This window comes from Lepidochelys kempii, chromosome 19, assembly GCF_965140285.1.
Source record: "Lepidochelys kempii isolate rLepKem1 chromosome 19, rLepKem1.hap1, whole genome shotgun sequence".
Taxonomy (NCBI): Eukaryota; Metazoa; Chordata; order Testudines; family Cheloniidae; genus Lepidochelys; species Lepidochelys kempii.
In genome coordinates, this window is record NC_136398.1 from 15767043 (window position 1) to 15787593 (window position 20551).

At 43.8% G+C, this 20551-nt stretch overlaps 1 protein-coding gene across 5 annotated transcripts in view; it reads left to right on the forward strand.

Annotated features, from left to right (window-relative positions):
- ZCCHC17 (zinc finger CCHC-type containing 17) overlaps window positions 1-19793 on the forward strand; it is a 32093-nt gene extending 12300 nt beyond the window's left edge. For 3 of the 5 annotated variants that reach the window (XM_073317776.2, XM_073317774.2, XM_073317775.2), the window contains exons 7-8: window positions 2386-2522; window positions 18383-19793. In XM_073317776.2, coding sequence (XP_073173877.1) covers window positions 2386-2522; window positions 18383-18565 — 320 coding nt within the window. In that variant the 3' untranslated portion in view covers window positions 18566-19793. Of the gene's footprint in view, window positions 1-932; window positions 992-2385; window positions 2529-7821; window positions 13852-18382 lie in introns of those variants that run through there. The other 2 variants (XM_078849417.1, XM_073317778.2) reach the window with 2 other exon arrangements.
- Window positions 19794-20551: the final 758 nt, after the last annotated feature.

Below are 20551 nucleotides of genomic sequence, written 5' to 3' on the forward strand. Positions count from 1 at the left end.
ACAGACATCAGGAGGAAGGTCCTGTGGTGTGGACAAAGAAGGTGTTGGGAGGAGGCCATGGGGAAGAAGTCCAGGGAATTGTAGCAGTTGTGCAGCTGTTCCAGGAGGCACTCTAGACAGCTGCAGTCCACAGGGCCCTGGGCTGGAACCCGGGGTAGGGGGTGGGCCCGGGTTCCCCCAAAACCTCCCAACTCCTGACCCAATACAGGAGGTTCCACCAGAGGGGAAGGTCTCTGATCTGTTCCCTGACCCACATGGTGGATCAGTAGAAACTGTGGGGATTGTTACTCTTTTTTTTTTTTTTTTTCCCCATGCTGACACTGATGAGGTTATCTGAGTGAATGGCAGATTTGAGCCACGAAAGTGGCCAAACTGAGGGCTACTGTGAATCTCTGAGGCGAGCAAAATCTGCCAATGAGCGCAGGACCCACCAAGGTAGAGGAGGAACTTTGTCATATATATATATATATATATAACATAAAACATAAACACACGCAAAACGGGCTACAATTAACTGTAAATTAACCAAACCATATTTTAAAAATAATTCTGAAACGTATTCAGTATTTCTCTTTTGGCCCAGTTATCTCAGTGCTCATCCATCTCTGTGAAGCACTGTTATCCCCATTTTACAAATGAGGAAACAGAGATGGAGAGGTGAAACAAGGTCATACAGCAAACCAGTGGCAGAGCCAGGAACAGAATGCAGGACTTTAGTCCTATTTTAGTGTCCTGTACACTGAGTCATCTGTCTGAATATCTTTTTTTTCATGGGGCCGAAGTTTTCTTGTTCCTGGCTCCTGCTGGGATGTTTAGAGTTATACAATAAGGTGTCAACCTCAAATGAGAGACAACGACCACTGAATAGAGTTTGAAATAGTGATGGATTTTTAATAGTATGGTGACAGCATCTTCCATCTGTCCCTTTGTAGAGAATGCAGCGTGGACACACTAACATAAATTCAAATTGATGAGCAAAACAAAAACAAATGTATGTAGTGGTTCCTTTCATTATCTTTCGTGTTGGTCAGTTTCAAAGGGCTCCAACTGTGAAGAGCAAGTTCATTTATTATTAAGGCTCCGTGTCTATCATGGAGGTCGCGGAAGTCATGGATTCCGTGAGTCCTGCAACCTCCATGACTTCTGCAGGGGCCAGTGTGGCTGACCCCAGTGCCACCCAAACAGCTGGCTCCGGGGCCAGCCGCTCTGGCTGCCACCAGAACAGCCACACCAGCTGCTGCTGGAGCAGCCCTATGTACAGCCACGCCAGCTGGAGTAGCCACGGCCCCGGGAGGCTGGCCAGAGCAGCAGCAGGCCCCTCACGTCTCGCCAGTGCGTCTCCCCACCCCAAGATTTAATCACAGGTATTTTTAGTAAAAGTCATGGAAAGGTCACAGGCCATGAATTTTTGTTTATTGCCCGTGACCTGTCTGTGACTTTTTTACTAAAAATACCCATGACTAAATTGTAGCCTTAATTATTATTTGTATTATAATAGCACCTAGAGACCCCAACTGAGATCAGCACCCCATTGTACTAGAGCTAGAAACTGTCCCTGCCCTGGAGAGCTTTGCCTAAACAAAGACTGGGGGGAGGAACAAAAGCACAGTGGAAGGAAGTGTCTTACATTAACTCTCACAGCAGATAGAGGGGAGCAGCCCAATGCTCACTTGGTATTACGCAGGCATTCTATCGCTTCTAAGGAGATTTTATTTTAACATTAACAGACGGAAGTAATCACTATAGAAATAGGTTTCAGAGTTTCTGGACAGTCTCTACGTAAAAGAATAAATGGACACAAATCAGATGTCAAGAATTATAGCATTCATAAACCAGTCGGAGAACACTTCAATCTCTCTGGTCATTCGATTTCTGACCTAAAAGTGGCAATTCTTCAACAAAAAGACTTCAAAAACAGACTCCAACGAGAGACTGCTGAATTGGAATTAATTTGCAGATTGGATACAATTAACTTAGGCTTGAATGACTTGAATAGAGACTGGGAGTGGTTGAGTCATTACACAAAGTAAAACTATTTCCCCTTGTTTATCCATTTCCCCCCCCCACCCCACCCCCGTTCCTCAGACATTCTTGTTAACTGCTGGAAATGGCCCACCTTGATTATCACTATAAAGGGTTTTCTCTCCCTCCCCCCCCATTTTTTCATGTTCTGTGTGTATATAAATCTCCTCACTGTATTTTCCACTGAATGCATCTGATGAAGTGAGCTGTAGCTCATGAAAGCTTATGCTCAAATAAATTGGTTAGTCTCTAAGGTGCCACTATAGAAATAGGCTCCAAGTAGAATCTTCATTAGGCTCCTCAAAAGAAATAGCCCAAAAAGGGGGATTTATTTTGCTCTTTTCTGTTTCAAACATTTTGCAGGTCATTTTGCCAAAGAGTGTTTCATGCAGCCTGGGGGAACCAAGTATAGTCTGATACCGGAGGAGGAGGAGACAGCAGAATATGAAGGTGATAAAAAGTCCAGCCACACTGAGAATTCTTCAAAGAAAAGAAAAAAGGTACAGGTTGTAGCCTTGTTGATGTTAGACCACAGAAAAATGGACCAGTTTACAAGCAGGCAGCTCATTGGTTTGAGAATGGGATAGACTTTGGTTTTGAACAGTTTGTGTAGTGAAATAGACAATTTATGCAAGTTTTTTCTAGCTGTCTTTAGACTTATTCATTTTTAATAAATTTAGCTTGGATATTTGAGGTGCTTGTTACCATAGTGGGGGGAGGGATAGCTCAGTGGTTTGAGCATTGGCCTGCTAAACCCAGGGTTGTAGTTAAATCCTTGAGGGGGCCATTTAGGGATCTGGGGCAAAAATTGGGGATTGGCCCTGCTTTGAGCAGGGGATTGGACTAGACGACCTCCTGAGGTCCCTTCCAACTCTGATATTCTATGATTCTATGATAGTATACTGTAGTCTTGCAGTCTCATCGGTTTCCATGTAGTCCACTTGTCCGTTCTTTCATTCTCTTCTCCAGAAAAACGAATGATAGAACTGAGCTACCATCTAGTGAAGTAACTCTAATTCTAGTTTATCTCTAGGCTTTCAGTGTCAAATGGAGCTCTTCACCTCATCTGTTTATACACAGTAGCATGGGAGTGGAAGCCAGCCATGGGTCCTTCATGTCTGGAATGGCTTGATAGTTCTACCCCGCCTTGTCACAGTTCAGGGCACCCCCTTGTGGTCCATCATGGGCACCCACTCTAGACTGCAGGCTCTTTAGCCATCTCTCCTGGGCAGAGACATGTGGATTTTTTCCTGACTGGGGTTTTTCCAGGCTGCACAGTTCCCTACCTATACTGCAAGCTCCTCAGCAAGTCAGATTGCCTGAGCATTAAATAAAACCAATAAGGTTTAATGAGGTTTGTTGTTTTTGCAAAACCATTAAAAAAACTCCTTAAAAAATAAAAGGACCTACTTGCATGCTAATAAGCTTACCAGAAAACACCCCAATCCCAAAAGGGTTCTGGCAGGCAATCAGCCCTTCTCACCCCATAAAGGGGGTTTTCTGTGGTCACAAGTTCATAAGAACTTCAGTTCAGAACAATCACACCCAAGAATCCATGAGCCCCTCCTTTATGCAGCTCAGGACTTTGATCTTCAGATTCCAGGAATAGGTAATCAGCAGACAGTGGGTTTCTCTACAGGGCATAGCTTCAAAAGTTTGGGTCTAGAGGTGGGAATTTGCATTCACACTCAACTTTGTTTGGTCCAAAACTGTCTCCTTGTCTGGCACTTGTTTAAAATACTGTAGTGCTTTGAAGCTCATACCACTTCCTTGGGTTTACTCTGGTCACATCTCCCTGCTAGAGAAGTTGCATACAATCCCACAATAAGACTTGAATTTGGTGTTTATGGTATAATTGACTCCAAAGCTACCTAAACTTAATTCAGTAAGATCTCCCAAATATATTGTAGGAAATTGCCATATCTGTTGCACTCCTATATACTTTCTTAAATTTTTAAGTTCTTAAAACTTTGTCACAAACTACTTTCACAGAGATTTGAGGACCCTTTTCGATGCTTGTAATGAGATAAGATAACTGCCATACTGGGTCAGCCCAGGGGTCCATCTTGCCTGGTATTCTGTGCGTGACTGTGACCCGTACCAGTGCTTCAGGAGGAGTATACAGAACAGGGCAGTTAGGGTGATTCACTGTGTCTTCCCCTACCAGCTTCTGGCAGTCAGAGGTTTAGGGACACCCAGATTTTGGGATTTCATTCCTGACCATTGTGGCTAATAGCCACCGAGGGGCCTATCCTCCATGAACTTATCTAGTTCTTTTTTTGAACCCAATTATACTTTTGGCCGTCACATCATCTCCTGGCAATGAGTTCCACACGTTAATAGTGTGTTGGGTGAAGAAGTACTTCCTCTTGTTTGCATTTAACCTGTTGCCTGTTTAATTTCATCGATTGACCGCTAGTTTCTTGTATTGTAGGAAAGGGTAAATAACAATTTTCTCTATTTACTTTTTCCTCACCAGGATTTTATAGACCTCTATCATAACCCCCCTTAATCGTCTTTTTTTCTAAACTGAACAGCCCTAATCTTTTTAGTCTCTCCTTGTATGGAAGTCATTCCATGCTCTTGATCATTTTTGTTACCCTTCTTTGAACCTTTTAGAGTTCCATTATATTCTTTTTGAGATGGGGTGACCAGAACTGGAAACAATATTCAAGGTGTGGGTGCACCATTAATTTATATAATGGCATTATGATATCTGTCGTCTTTTCTGTCCCTTTCCTAATAGTTCCTAACATTCTGTTAGCCTTTTTGACTATTACTGTGTATTGAGCTGAAGTTTTTGGAGAAGTATCCATGGTGACTCAAAGATCTGTGTTGAGTGGTAACAGCTAATTTAGAACCCATCATTTTATTTTTATATATATACACACACATACACAGTAACTCCTCACTTAACGTTGTAGTTACGTTCCTGAAAAATGCGAATAAGCGAATCCAAATTCCCCATAAGAATTAATGTAAATCAGGAGGGGTAGGTTCCAGGGAAAAATTTTCACCAGACAAAAGACTATATTATATACACACAGGTTATGTTTTAAACAATTTAATACTGTACACAGCGATGATTGTGAAGCTTGGTTGAGGTGGTGAAGTCAGAGGGTGGGATATTTTCCAGGGAATGCCTTACTGCTAAATAATGATCTAGCAATTGGCTGAGCCCTCAAGGGTTAACTTGTTGTTGTTAATATAGCCTCACACTCTACAAGGCAGCATGAATGAAGGGAGGGGAGACAGCATGGCAGACAGAGACCCACACCGTGTGTGTGTGTGTGTGTGTCTCAGAGAGAGAGAGATGTGCATTTCCCCTTTAAGTATGCTCACCCCACTCTCAAGTACACTTCCTTGTTAAGTTTCAGAGTAGCAGCCATGTTAGTCTGTATCAGCAAAAAGAAAAGGAGGACTTGTGGCACCATAGAGACTAACAAATTTATTTGAGCATAAGCTTTCATGGGCTACAGCCCCTTCATCAGATGCATAGAATGGAACATATAGTAAGAAGGGGTGTGTGGGTGGGTGGGTGGATGGATGGATGTGTATATATACATACAGAGAACATGAAAAGGTTGAATAAGAGGCTAATTAAGATGAGCAGCTATTAGCAGGAGAAAAACTTTTTTAGTGATAATCAAGATGGCCCATTTAGACAGTTGACAAGAAGGTGTGAGGATACTTAACATGGGGAAATAGATTCAATATGTGTAATGACCCAGCCACTCCCAGTCTCTATTCAAACCCAAGTTAATGATATCTAGTTTGCACATGCCTAGAACCCCAACGAGGCGTATTCTATCTGCTACCTAAGATCCATAAACCTGGAAATCCTGGACGCCCCATCATCTCAGGCATTGGTACCCTAACAGCAGGATTGTCTGGCTATGTGGACCCTCTCCTCAGGCCCTGTGCTACCAACACTCCCAGCTATCTTCCAGATATCTTTTGTCTTCCTGAGGAAACTACAATCCATCCATGATCTTCCAGAAAACACCATCCTGGCCACTATAGATGTAGAAGCCCTCTACACCAACATTCCACACAAAGATGGACTACAAGCCGTCAGGAACAGTATCTCCGATAATGTTACGGCAAACCTGGTGGCTGAACTTTGTGACTTTGTCCTCACCCATAACTATTTCACATTTGGGGACAATGTATACCTTCAAATCAGCAGCACTGCTATGGGTACCTGCATGGCCCCACAGTATGCCAACATTTTTATGGCTGACTTAGAACAACACTTCCTCAGCTCTTGTCCCCTAATGCCCCTACTCTACTTGCGCTACATTGATGACATCTTCATCATCTGGACCCATGGAAAAGAAGCCCTTGAGGAATTCCACCATAATTTCAACAATTTCCATCCCACCATCAACCTCAGCCTAGGCCAATCCGCACAAGCGGTCCATTTTCTGGACACTACTGCGCTAATAAGCGATGGTCACACACATACCACCCTATACCGGAAACCTACTGACTGCTATACTTACCTTCCTTCCTCCAGCTTCCATCCAGGACACCCCACACGATCCATTGTCTACAGCCAAGCTCTAAGATACAACTGCATTTGCTCCAACCCCTCAGACAGAGACAAACACCTACAAGATCTCTATCAAGCATTCTTACAACTACAATACCCTCCATATCAGAATTTCTTCCATTTTCCCTCTTTGTGCAGTGGGTATTAGGGTATCCCAACTCTAGGACCAAATGCTAGTCCCTACCCTGTTCTCAGCAGATTACACAGAACCCGCATTAGAGTCCAAACTCTCCCCTCTTGGGATCTACCTTTATTATCTACCTGCTGAAATGAAGAAACAGATTGACAGAGCCAGAAGAGTACACAGAAGTCACCTACTACAGGACAGGCCCAACAAAGAAAATAACAGAATGCCACTAGCCATCACCTTCAGCCCCCAACTAAAACCTCTCCAGCACATCATCAAACCTATCCTGAAAAATGATCCCTCACTCTCATAGATCTTGGGAGACAGACCAGTCCTTGCTTACAGACAGCCCCCCAACCTGAAGCAAATACTCCCCAGCAACCACACAACAAGAACGCTAACCGAGGAACCTATCCTTGCAACAAAGCCTGATGCCAACTCTGTCCATATATTTATTCAAGTGACACCATCATAAGACCTAATCACATTAGCCATGCCATCAGGGACTCGTTCACCTTCACATCTACCAATGTGATATATGCCATCATGTGCCAGCAATGCCACTCTGCCACGTACATTGGCCAAACCGGACAGTCTCTATGCAAAAGAATAAATGGACACATCTGACGACAGGAATCATAACATTCAAAAACTGGTAGGAGAACACTTCAACCTCTCAGTAACAGATTTAAAGGTGGCAATTTTGCAACAGAAAAGCTTCAAAAACAGACTCCAAGGAGAAACTGCTGAGCTTGAATTAATATGCAAACTAGATATCATTAACTTGGGTTTGAATAAAGACTGGGAGTGGCTGGGTCATTACACATATTGAATCTATTTCCCCATGTTAGGTATCCTCACACCTTCTTGTCAATTGTCTAAATGGGCCATCTTGATTATCACTACAAAAGTTTTTTTTTCTCCTGCTGATAATAGCTCATCTTAATTAATTAGCCTCTTACTCCACCTTTTCATGGCGTGTGTGTTCGTACTATATGTTTCATTCTATGTATCCGATGAAGTGGGCTGTAGCCCACAAAAGCTTATGCTCAAATAAATTTGTTCATCTCTAAGGTGCCATAAGTACTCCTGTTCTTTTTATTGCCTTGTTAAGTAGATCAGCAAGCTGAGACTGCAGCTGCCAGGAAGCTCCCTCCATCCTGAGCCCTGTCGTGTGTATCCCCTGCTCTATGGAAGACTGGGTAAGCGGGGTGCAGGGGGGAGGGGGACACCCTGACATTAGCACCTCTCTTCCCCCCCCTTCCCTCCCCCACAGCAAGCAGGAGGCTCGGGGAGCAAGCTCCAAGACAGAGGGCACGAGCAGTGCATGGCAGTGGGAGGAGGGACAGCTAAACTGCCCGCAATGATAGTCTGCTGGGTGGCTGCTGCACAGGGAACTTAGGGGAGTGGGGAGCTGCTAGGGGGGCTGCTGGTCCACCCTGGTTCCAAGCCCCCACCAGCTAGCTGCAAGGGGCTGCTCTTCCTGAAAGCAGTGGACAAAGCAGGCGGCTGCCAAACAACGGTATAAGGGAGCATTGCACAACTTTAAATGAGCATGTTCCCTAATTGATCAGCAACAAAACAACATTAACTGCGATGACTTTAAGTGAGGAGTTACTGTATGCAGCTGGGATTATTATTTTTTCCAGTGTGCGTTACTTTACACTTATCAATGTAGAATTTCATGTGCAACAAAATGGCAGAATCACCCAGTTTTGTGAGATCCCTCTGTAAATCTTCACAGTCAGCTTTGGACTTAACTATCTTGAACAATTTTGTATCTGAATTTTACCACTTCACAGTTCACTCCATTTTCCATATAATTAATGAATATGTTGAACAACACAAGTCCCGGTACAGATCTTTGGGGAACCCAGCTGTTTGCCTCTCTCCATTGTGAATTGATTTGTACCTTGAATGACTTGACGCTATCAAAGTGTTCCTACTGCATGCAATGGTACCTGAATCTCTTCCATGGTACAATTGAGGTGGAATATTGGAATTGGGTAGATTTACTTTTTCTTGTCAAAAAAGCCCTGGAGAACTTAATCGTGGCAATACAAGTGGGGCTCTATCAAACCTGTTCTATAAACCTCTGAAATGTAATAGAGAATGAGTTCATTCCTGCAGGGTTTTGGACTAGCCTATGGAATTCTACAGTAGTGTTTATAATTAAATTCTGTAGGATGGTTCCGAAGATGTGGTGGTGATTTACTATTCAGTTCTTTAGGACTTTTGTGTAGGAGTTGTGCTCTAAGTGTAGGACATAGATCTTTACATCAGAGGTCACCAAGAGGTCATCCTGTTTAGATTGCTGACATTCAAATGCCATCTTGGATTCAGGCATACTTATTTGCGGAGAAAAACCGGGAATCTGTACTTTTACATTGCTCTCTTGGATCACAGAAGGTGGTCAGTCTGATAAATTTAAATTATATTAATTCTTTAGCTAGGGAATTCTTTAGTTGGGAATGAGACTTACAGCCTGGAGGCAACAGTAGTCTGTGGGTCTACTTACCCACTCTATCTGAGGGAATTGTTGAAAGTAAAGAAAGTACACAGCGATGTTAGTCATGTCTACCCAAAAGGCAGACTGTTATCAACTAGTATTAGATGGGATTCTCTCACACGCACAGCACCCCTAGGCACCCTGACTGCCCATGGACTTGGCAGGACTAAAGCTAATGAAATATTAATGAGAAGACTGCATGGAGGGCCAGCTAACTTCTAAGTGATGATTCACGCTGATCAGCACAAATGCCAGCTTTTGTTCAGGAAACGGTAGTCTGTACCAGACTCTGTATTCACATAGAACCCAACTAACTTTGTCACATTGTTGATATAACTTCTCAGTAGTCCAATGGCTAGGGCCCTAGCCTAAGACCTGGGTTCAAGTCTCTGCTCTGCAACAGACTTCTTGTGTGACTTTGAGCAAGTCACTTAGCCTCCCTGTCCATCAGTTTCCCCTCATATGTTACTACACTAAAGATTGTGAGGTTCTCCGGTATTATGGTAATGGGGGCCAGATAAATACCTTAGATTATGTAAAAGTTCTGTGAAAGCTGCCTCAAGTTTTGTTACTGAAACAAACTCTTTAACTTTTTGGGTCACAGGAGAACAAAAAACTCCCATGGGCATAGTGCATACCTAGTCTCGGCTGGGCATGTGTAGGAGGAAAATATACTGAGCAAAAATTTCCCTTCTGATTTTTTCCCCCCACACATCCCCCATCCATAAGAGGTCAGCTATTCCCAGGTATAAGACTAAAATCTCCTTCAGTTTATTTAATTCCACTTAAGCATCTAATTTTCTGCTCAAATGCTGTGCTTTCTGTAGCTAAGCTACATCTTTCTTCACATAAGGTCCTAAACTGGACACTGTGTGTCAAGTGGTCTGACTAATGCATATAAAGTGACAGCACAATCTCCTTGGATTTACATAATCCCAAACAGAGCTGGTTTTGAGAGGTGACTTTCAAAAAGAACTAGAACAATATTTCAGAAGTATTTTTCCAGACTGTTCCTTCATGTATAGCTTGTCTCAGAAAAATTCTATTAGAATTGGAAAAGATGCAGAGAAGGGCAAGTAAAACGATTAGGGGAATGGAACAGCTTTCGCATGAGGAGAGATTATAAAAACTGGGAATGATCATCTTAGAAAAGAGATGATTAAGGGGAGGAGAGGGGTATGAGAAATCTATAAAACTATGAATGGTGTGGAGAAAATGAAGTGTTATTTACCCCTTCATGTAACACATGAAGTAGTGGTCACCCAATGAAATTAATAGGCGTCAGGTTTAAAACAAACCTAAGGAAGTGCTACTTCACACACTGCACAGACAACCTTTAGAACATGTGTTGTCTCTCTGAGCACCTTTAAATCTGGAGTGTGTTTACAAGAAAAATAAAAAGTTTTTTCTATCTTCCAGTCCTGCAAACTCAACTGAGAATCAGGAGTCAGCTAATGCATCATCACCATCAATAAAGATTCTGTAGACCAAATTCTGCCCTAATTTACATCTGAGCAGCCCCATTGCCTCCAGAGGGGTTTCACTGATTTAGCTGAGAGCTGAATTTGATCCTATAGTTGCAGCTAAGTTATTTCTGTTGCCACTTATATGAGCCAGAACAACATCCAGCTGTGTGGGATGGTATAAGGTTAATAGGAACATAATCTTCAGAGTTATGAGTAAAGAAGGCAGAGACACTTGAATAGGGTGTTGGGTGCAGTATAAGAACCTAAATACAATTCAAAGATGCTATTTTTACAGAGCTGCTTCTCCACAAAGGAACCACATCGTAATTTGGAAGAGACTATTGTCTCTCCATAACTTGAGAAAGAGAGAGCGCGCACCATTGAAAGTAGTTGTAATTATAGGAGACAGTGATACTCTTTGCTACAGTCTCTCCTATATGTTCTGTAGGATGAAAAAAATTCCTTTAATTTCCAGTCAGAATGAAGCCCACTACAGCCTCCAGCATTGTAACCTGTATTTTGTCACCATTGCGTCTTTCCAGCATGCCCAAAATATTTAAATCCTGTTGTAGGTCAAATAAACTATATAAATAAACAGGCCCCGTAGTGTGGATTACTAAAAATACAGGCTGGTTGGTTGTCATGCCAAACAATACTAAAATCACAACTTTACAGGAAAAAAAGGCAAAAGTCACTTGTTTTGGCGCACACTGCCCTCTAGCTAGGTATTTGTGGTCCCATCACTGTCCTATGTGAATAGTTGTATAGTATTTCAAAGCACTTACTTTAAACCATTTACAAACCATGTCATTCTCCCATATTCAACTTCGCTGGATTTACATCGAATCACATTTGTGTGGTGTTAATAATCTGGGAAGAGGCTCTAGGATCTTCTCTTCTAAGGGAAGAAATATCCCTGGCAATGTGAGGTAGCCTTCCTCTCCAGCTAGGAAAGTTTCACTCCTTAGAAATTCGACATTGGTGAGGCCTCATCTGGAGTACTGTGTCCAGTTTTGGGCCCCACGCTACAAGAAGGATGTGGAAAAATTGGAAAGAGTCCAGCGGAGGGCAACAAAAATGATTAGAGGACTGGAAAACATGACTTATGAGGAGAGGCTGAGGGAACTGGGATTGTTTAGTCTACAGAAGAGAAGAATGAGGGGGGGATTTGATAGCTGCTTTCAACTACCTGAGAGGTGGTTCCAAAGAGGATGGTTCTAGATTATTCTCAGCGGTAGAAGATGACAGGACAAGGATTAATGGTCTCAAGTTGCAGTGGGGGAGGTTTAGGTTGGATATTAGGAAAAACTTTTTCCCCTGGGAGGGTGGTGAAACACTGGAATGCGTTACCTAGGGAGGTGGTAGAATCTCCTTCCTTAGGAGTTTTTAAGGTCAGGCTTGACAAAGCCCTGGCTGGGATTATTTAATTGGGGATTGGTCCTGCTTTGAGCAGGAGGTTGGACTAGATGACCTCCTGAGGTTCCTTCCAACCCTGATATTCTATGGTTCTATACCAGTTGGCTTGACTATTTATTTCTATTTCCTCACCAAGTGACTGCACAGCACTAACAGCTGTGACAGGGCAGGAGTGATTTACAGCAAGGCTGTTCCAGCAAAACTCCCCATGAGCCCTGGGATGGGCTCGAGGTTACTGGAGAACATCTTCCCTAAGATAATAAGGAGTGCTGTCAGCTTCGGTGACACTTGGCTTCTCCCGTTACACTCCCCTCTAGGGAGGAATGTAAATCATTCTTTATATGACAGAAACAATGAAAAGGTTATGGTTAGGGCTCCCATTACTTTGCTGCCTCATCTTCCTCTGTCCTTCCGCTCCTTGAAGCATGTTCACAGCCAGACCCTGAGCCTTGTTAACAGTCTGTCAACCTGTTGAACTAAAAAAGTAAAATAAGTCTTTTTGTCAGATGTACTGAGATCCCTTGTTCATCTCTTCTCATGACAAGCAAGCATGAATAGCCCAGGACTTCTCCAGCCAGCAGGCCTGTGCCCAGGTGATTCGCATTACGGACGCTGTGCAGTGGTCTTTCCTTCACCTGGAGGAGGGAAGTGGACTCTGCCCTCCTCCACCCCACTGCTTTGTGACTGTTTTCCTGAGCAACAAGGGCTAGCTTCATCCCCACAACCCCCCATATTTCCTTTCATACCAGCCCTCTCATGCTTTAACCACTGGACAGTTAACTTGTTTTAACCCCGTTATTGATTGAATGCTTGTTAATAGAGGATGCATGCTCAGAAATGTTGTGTTCTCTGTGCACTGCTTACACTGTCAGTTAATAGAGCATTACAGTGGCTGGATGACTTCAGTGTAAATGAGATACACATAGCAAGGGGTGACAACGAACAAAGGGGGCTGGGGGGAGAAGGGAGTTAAGGCAGGGACAAGTTACAGTTGGGAAAAATCCCGATACAGTACACTCATTGTTAGAGTATATCTTGTTAGTGCCCGGGGGAAGGAAGGTCAGAAGACCCTCTCAGAAATAGGCACAGTGAAGAGTGAGCTCGTGATTACCAGTGCAACAGTCCCACAGCAAGTAAATGACACTCAAATATCTGACTATGGCACAGTGTAAACCTTATATTGGCTTCATTTCCTGTGATCTGGGAGTGATGGAGTTTGTGTAGTTGATCTTTGAAGTTGTTCTTAACCCTTTTCAGTTGGCACAAATATTTTTTCCAGGCAATGGTTTAATTTCACCAGCCTGGTTTGTATGCATGGCACCCCTTCTGCCCAGGAAACCTCCGTTCCCCTCCCCACCCCCTTTTCAACCTTGAACTGTATGAAAAATGCAAAACAGCCCTTAGTGCATGATGATCCATTCCTGAGAGTTTTGTGGGTAAGAGTACTGAACTCTGGCTTGGGTTCTATTCCCAGCCCTGCCACTGGCATGCTGGATGACCTACAGCAAGTCACTTCCTCTCTACCTCAGTTTCCCCATCTGTAAACAATGGGAATAAAATGATGCTAACCTCATTTTGTAAAGTGCATTGAGATCTGCTGATGGAAAACCATGTAGAAGAGCTAGGAATTATTATTAAAGGCCAGCATTGTCTATAGTGAGCACAAAGCTGGGAGCCAAATTGATAGAGCCCTGTGCAGATACAGATTTATACCCATGAATGCAAATCTGTATCCATGGAACCCCAGGGCTCTCCCAGGAACTGCAGCAGTGAAAAAGGAAGAATGTGGGGCCGCCTCTCCCAGGGGCTCCCTCTCCTGCAGCGTAGCTGTACTTTCCCCGGCCCTGCCCTGGTCCCTTCCATGCAACTGTCTGCGTCTATTGTCTGGGGGCGTGCGCGCCACTAGAACACAAGTTGACAGTGAACCTGGTGCCCGCCCCAGTGGGCGGGACTGGGGTCGGTACAACCACGCCAGAGGAGCTGCCGGCACGGGGCACTGGCTCCTGGGAGAGGCGGCCCCACGCCCTGCTCCTTTCACTTCTGCAGTTCCTAGGAGAGCCCTGCAGTTCCGCGGGTACCAATTTATATCTACAGATATCCACATCTGAGAGTATAAATTTGTATCAGTGCAGGGCTCTACAAATTGATGTTGGTAAAGCACATCAGGATTGCGAAGTATTATTAAAGCCAGTTAGTGGTGCTGGTTGGCCTAGAATGTGGGATGTGGTCCCACATTGTGCTCTAGCCTCACAAGAGCAGATGGACGGGACAGGCAGCATCACATTCTTAAGGAAAAACTGGTCATCTGGGTTTTTCACTAACCACCTCCTAGAATACACAGGTGCAATGTCGCACTCGTTTGGAAATTTTGTTTAAAAATGCTCTAATTCTGTAGACGTGTTGGGTACGCAAAAGCAGGTTGATTGAACTGGGGAAAGCTCAACACTCCAAGACATCCGGGCATTTGCTCACGCTGCCCCAAAAGGGGGTCAAGACAGATGGCCCCTTCTGAACTTACCATTTCCCTGTTTAATCTCACCCACTGGTAGCAATACCTTTCAGAGCTATTGTAAGAAGGACAGAGTATAAAGAAAACCTTTGTTAAGCAACTATTTAACTCATTACCCCTACCACATTTCTTAGCCCTGGTCTGGGGGGGTGATTGATTTAAGTTACACAACTTCAGCTACATGAATAATGTAGCTGAAGTTGACGTACTTAGGTCGACTTACCGTGGTGTCTTCGCCGCGGTGAATCGACTGCTGCCGCTCCCCCATCGACTCTGCCTGCGCCTCTCGCAGCGCTGGAGTACAGGAGTCGACGAGAGAGCGCTCAGGGATTGATTTATCGCTTCTAAACTAGACGCGATCAACCCCCCGCTGGATCGATCGCTGCCTGCCGATCTGGCGGGTAGTGTAGAGTTCTTTTAATTTCAATTGCTTAACTAAACAAAAATGATTTGAAAGTAGATTTATAGAATTTATTAAATATCCTTAATTAACACTAGCAACTAATCATATACGATAGAAGGCAAAAATGGTATTGGACTATGATTTGGTTACATAAATTAGAACATTGGTTGATACAGCTGTTTAGGTTTTCAGAATCAAAGTACACAGAATAGAGAATAACACTTATACTCAATTACTGGCTTGGAAAGTGACTTTGTTTAGATTTTTGACTCAGTCCCTCATCCTCACTTGCCAATTAGTTACGGATTTTGACGATGCTAACACAACAGAAGAAGCACAAACCAAGGCTAGATCACAAGACAATTTGGTCAATTATTTACATTCCAGTTCATCAAGGTCTCCTTCCTAATATGTAGTAGTCAGCCCTTGTTGCCCACTTCCCAGTGAATGATTGTCTCAGGATCAGATAAACACTCCTAACTACCTAAAATAAACTCCTACATTATGATAGACTGAGAGCAGTACAAAAATTTTGAAGGCTTGGTCTCACTTTATATCTACATACACCTAGAACTTGAAAAGCAGTATGAAACCATTAACTAGGGTAAACACATGTACAGTTCTACAGTTCACAGTACATGTAGTTAACAGTAACGTCTTCAGTTTTAAATCTACTTTACCACAATCTTAATTGGAACCTGTTCCAAAATAAAGACATACACACTAACTCTGTCAGTCTATAGAGCACATGCACAAGCATGTATGCTTCCTCACTCATTAGGTACTTTGTTTCAAGTGGTGGTCAGTGAGTGATTTGGTTAGTCACCCAAGAGAAAGTTTGTATTACTTCTCACCAGATCTTTACTCAGCCACCAGCCTTTAGCTCAGTTATTATTCATAGCAGGAGTTAACACTGCAAACATAGGTGGAGTGAAGGACAGACAGGACTATAGTCTCTTTCCGATGAACTAGCAGGCAACCTGAATTGCTGGAAAATAAGAGACAGTTAAAGGTGCCTATCCAAGATAGGTACTTTACTTGGAGTCACCAGGAGGCCTCCCAGGTGGCCGGCCTAGGACCTCAGTCATCTTTCTAGGCATCTTTGGCTTTTGGGCAGCAATGTGCTGAAGAAAACAGGCTGTTTTATCCTATCCCATGTGGTCCAACCTGGTTCCTTTTCTTGGAGGTGCTGATGTGGACCATTCAGATGGTGACTCCTATTCTTTGATGCTTTTTAAACTTGTTCTAACAGTCCATTCATTATACAATACAAAGTGACTTCAAGAACTGTTGTTCTCCAGCAGTATAAACTGGAACAGATGTATAAACCTTCCATTTTTGTTCTCCTTGTTTTAACAATAGTAGGACCTTAGTGTGTCTGGCTGAGCTGAGTCCATGTGTTATTAAACAAAGTAACATTTCTGATTTATTCCCTTCTGTGATTAAGTGTCCTTATAAACGCACTATTTGGCTTCAGTTGCTTTTATTTACTACCTATTTCAACAGAGGTATATTTTGCTAATGTTATGGCATAGGCATGCTTGATTGTAAATATTAGCCTTACTTCTTCACTTTATTACTAAATTAAATCAATATGAATGTACTCCCTTGCCCTCCCTAACAGGATTCCCCATGAGATAAACCTGTCATTAAAGTTTCTTCATCCAATTAAACATAAGAATTGCCTTACTGGATCATACCAGCTGTCTGTTCAGTTCAGTATCCTCTGTCTGACGGCTTCAGGGGAAGAAATCCTGCTCTGCTAGTTATGGGGTAACCTGTGCTTAGTAGTCAGTGATTGTTTTATGTCTCAAAACATGAGAGTTTAGATCCTTTTTCTAGCTCTCTTTAAGAATATTAATTATAGCAACACTGGCTATTCTTGTTCTCCATGTCAATTTCCAATCCTTTTTTGAATCCTGCCAAGTTCTTGGCTTCAGAGGTCTGGCTTTAGAAATGGGAGGGTAGGTTATCCTAAGTTGCTTCATGCCTAATAAAGTGTGTGTTGGATGGGTCCACTGAAATGAGGTTTTGCTTTGAGTAGCTATGAGTGAGAGTTAGGATTGCACCTTTGGTGAGGTTGTGTGTTTGTCCCTGCCTTTCATAGAAAGGCATTGTGGCTCTGTAGCATACTTAAGTGGCCGCCATCATCAGTAGAAAGGTAGGAAACATATACTGTGGATGACTTTTATAAGCAAACTCCTAGCAGATTAATTGGCAAGAATTGAGAAGAGCGTCAAAATTGGATGCAGGAGCTGGAGGCAGGTGAATCAGGAGGAAATATTAAGAGCTAGACAAGTTGGCTAGAACAGCACAGCAGTAAGTCACATTCAAGATGTTATCATCACAGCCATAAAGGCAAGAGACTATTTCTTTTCAAATGATGCTTCCATTCGGCATACACTAATGGGGCACCAGTCTGTATCAGCTCCATTGTTGCTTGCTCCGAACTATGCCCCTTTGTACTACTTTCAGCAATTCTGATCGATGCCCCTCTTTCTATTTTTGTACGCTTCATATTCCTCTAGGCTCCATGTACCCTCACTCACCAGTGCTCTAATCCAGGAGTTCTCAATCCTTTTCTTTCCGCCCGTCCCCTGTGGGCTCCCATCCCCCCCCAAATGCTGTAAAAACTCCATGACCCACCTGTGCCATAGCAACTGGTTTTCTGAATATAAAAGGCAGAGCCGATGTTAGGGGGTAGCAAGCAGAGCAGTTGCCTGTGGCCCCACGCCACAGGGGCCGGCAAACCTCAGTTGCTCAGATGCTGTGGCTCCAGTGAGTCTAATGTTGGCCCTGCTTGGCAGACCTCCTGAAACCTGTTCACAGCCCACTGGAGGCCACAGAACCCTTTCTGAGAACTGCTGCTGTAGGGAACAGTCCCCAAGGGTTCCCTGCCGAGCTTAAGGGTTCAGTTACTTTCACATTTTTGAGTGCGGGGGAGGGGAGATACAGAAACTGGTTTTAGACCAGCTAGTTTAGAAACCCACTTTATGAATAAACAAGGGCCTGATCTTGCCAACTACTACTCAAGTGAGTCATCTGTATTTGAATAGTCTCTGACTTCAGTGGGACTAGGCACGTGAGTAGGGATTACTTACATGAGTAACAGTTTGAAGGATTGAGGTTTATGCTTTATCAAACAGCCCCCATTATGGTAACCCTAGCCTCAGTTTGCTGATATGGTTTGACATGTCAGAATTATTTAACTGCTGCGTAGCTCGACCAGCAGCCCATCCTGTTCTTCCCAGCACGAGGTGGTATGTTAAGAAATGACTTGACATTCTCGTTCTGAAAAGCAGCTCGCTGCCTTAACCAGTGAGCAGAGGTGAGCACTTTGCAACCGGTGTGGCTTTGTCTCCTTCTCGCCAACAGGAAAAGAAGAAGAAAAAGAAACACAAGAGCAAGAAGTCATCAGAGTCCGACAATTCAGACAGCTCCGACTTGGAGAGTGATGGGGCTCAGCCAGCCAGCAAGAGGGCCAAGCGTTCGGAGAAAGCTAGTAAGCCTCAGAAAAAGAAGAAGAAAAAGAAGCACAAGAAAAAGCACAAAGAATGAGAAGAAGAGGAGCTAGAAAGGGGCACTGGTGTTGTCATCTCCCTGCCTGTCTGCTCTAGCCTTCTAGAGTAAACTATCCGGAGAGAGTAGAGTTAAATCACTATACGCTTCTTTCAGGAATGAAGAGCTTCCTTCTTAAAGCAGCATTCAGTCACTGATGTTAAAGATGTTGACTATGAAATTAATTATCCACTGTAAAGTTACACAGGCTGCCATTCTCCTGCTGAGAGGCCAATGGTTCTGCCTGCCAAAATAGATTAATTATACCCATTCATCAGTGACTCTCCCATCCTGTAAAGCTTCACGTTCCTCTGAGTGAGCTGCCAGGGCTGCAGTGAGTTCCTTTGAAACGGCAAGGAGTGTGCAGGACAGCAGCAGCGTATCCAGTGCCTGTCAAAGGGTGACAGCTGTGCCACTCGGGTTTGGTCCCTGCAAAACATTAGAGGGAGCCACTCACACACCCTGTCAGCTGATTGTCTAGTCATGGGCACTGCCTCCCTGCTAATTGTTACAGTTATCACCCCTCCGCATCTCAGTCCTGCTCTATGCACTGTTTTTTATCCATGTTACTATGTGGCTGGGGGTGTGATTTTTGTTTGCCGTAGAGTTATACTGGGGTAGCTCCTAGTGTGAACTCCATTATGCCCTTATCATAGGCGCTGACTGCATGGGTGCTCTGGGGCTGGGGCAGCCAGGGGGAAAAAATAATAGTGGGTGCTGAGCATCCACCAGCAGTCCCACAGATCAGCTCCTTCCCCTCCCTCCCAGCGCCTCCCGGCCGCCGCGATCAGCTGTTAAGTGGTGTGTAGGAGGTGCTAGGGGTGAGGGGGTGGAACGGGGCAGGAAGAGGCAGGGTGCGGTGAGGGCAGAGTGGGGGTCCAGCACTCCTGGGGAAATCACAAAGTTGGTGCCTCTGGTCCTTATACTGATACAGCTTAATCCCCTGCCATGCAGGAATGGCTGTACCAGTATAAGGCGTCTTTATAGGAAAGTACATCCACAGTAGGGGGATTGTATTGCTTTAACTACACTGGGATAATAAAAGCAGAAAAACTTTTGTGTGTAGACAACCCCTCAATCTTGTCCATTCTGTCTGCTAGCAGTGGCAGAGGGTTGGCAACAAATCAGCTAAATTATGTTATGGAGACACTCAAGGTGAACATTAGCTTTGTCAGTATTGCTAGCTGTGTAAATTATGAAAAATAAACCTCTGAAATGCTAAATTACATTCTTCTGATGCTGTTTTGATTTTTTTTTGGTTGTATCTACACTCCAGACTCTGCTGGCATACCTATGTCAGTTGGGGGTGATTTTTGTCTGACAGAGCTGTGCCACAGTTATACCAGCAAAACCTCACTTTTACCGCTATAGCTTGTCCCCTGTAGGGGGTGGCCTTACCATTCCAGCAAAAGCTCAGCTTTGTCAGTAGAGCTGTGTTCACACTAGGAGCTCTTTGCTGATCTAGTGTAACACTGTTCCTATACCAGTAAAGTGTTCCTGGGGTAGCTACAGTCGTTTGTCTGGGGCAGCAAAACAAAGGCCTTGTCTAAACACACAAGTTGCAATGGTTTACGGGTGTATTTCAGAGTAGTTGAAACCTGTTTCAAATCCATGTAAGATAAACCTCTGTAGACCACCGTTAAGCTGAACTAAGGGTTGTCCCCATAGGGGGTTTGCATCAGTTTCAAATACCACCTTTAGTTAAAATGCTGCAGCTTTCTCATATAAATCTGCCCCAGACTGGTCAACTGACCTGACAAGGAAAAAAGGTGGCTTTGTACTGTCTTGCTAGTCTGATGTACAGAAAGAGAGCAAGTCTGAAAGTCTCTCTTGACAACTGAAGAACTAGAAGGATTCAAGTCAGAAAATATTATGATCATCTAGTCTAGCCTCCTGCATGACGTGGGCCAGAGAATGACATCCCTGACAACAAGGGTGGTTCCTAATTGAGAAGATAAGTGATTCTTACTCTCATTTAAAACTCTG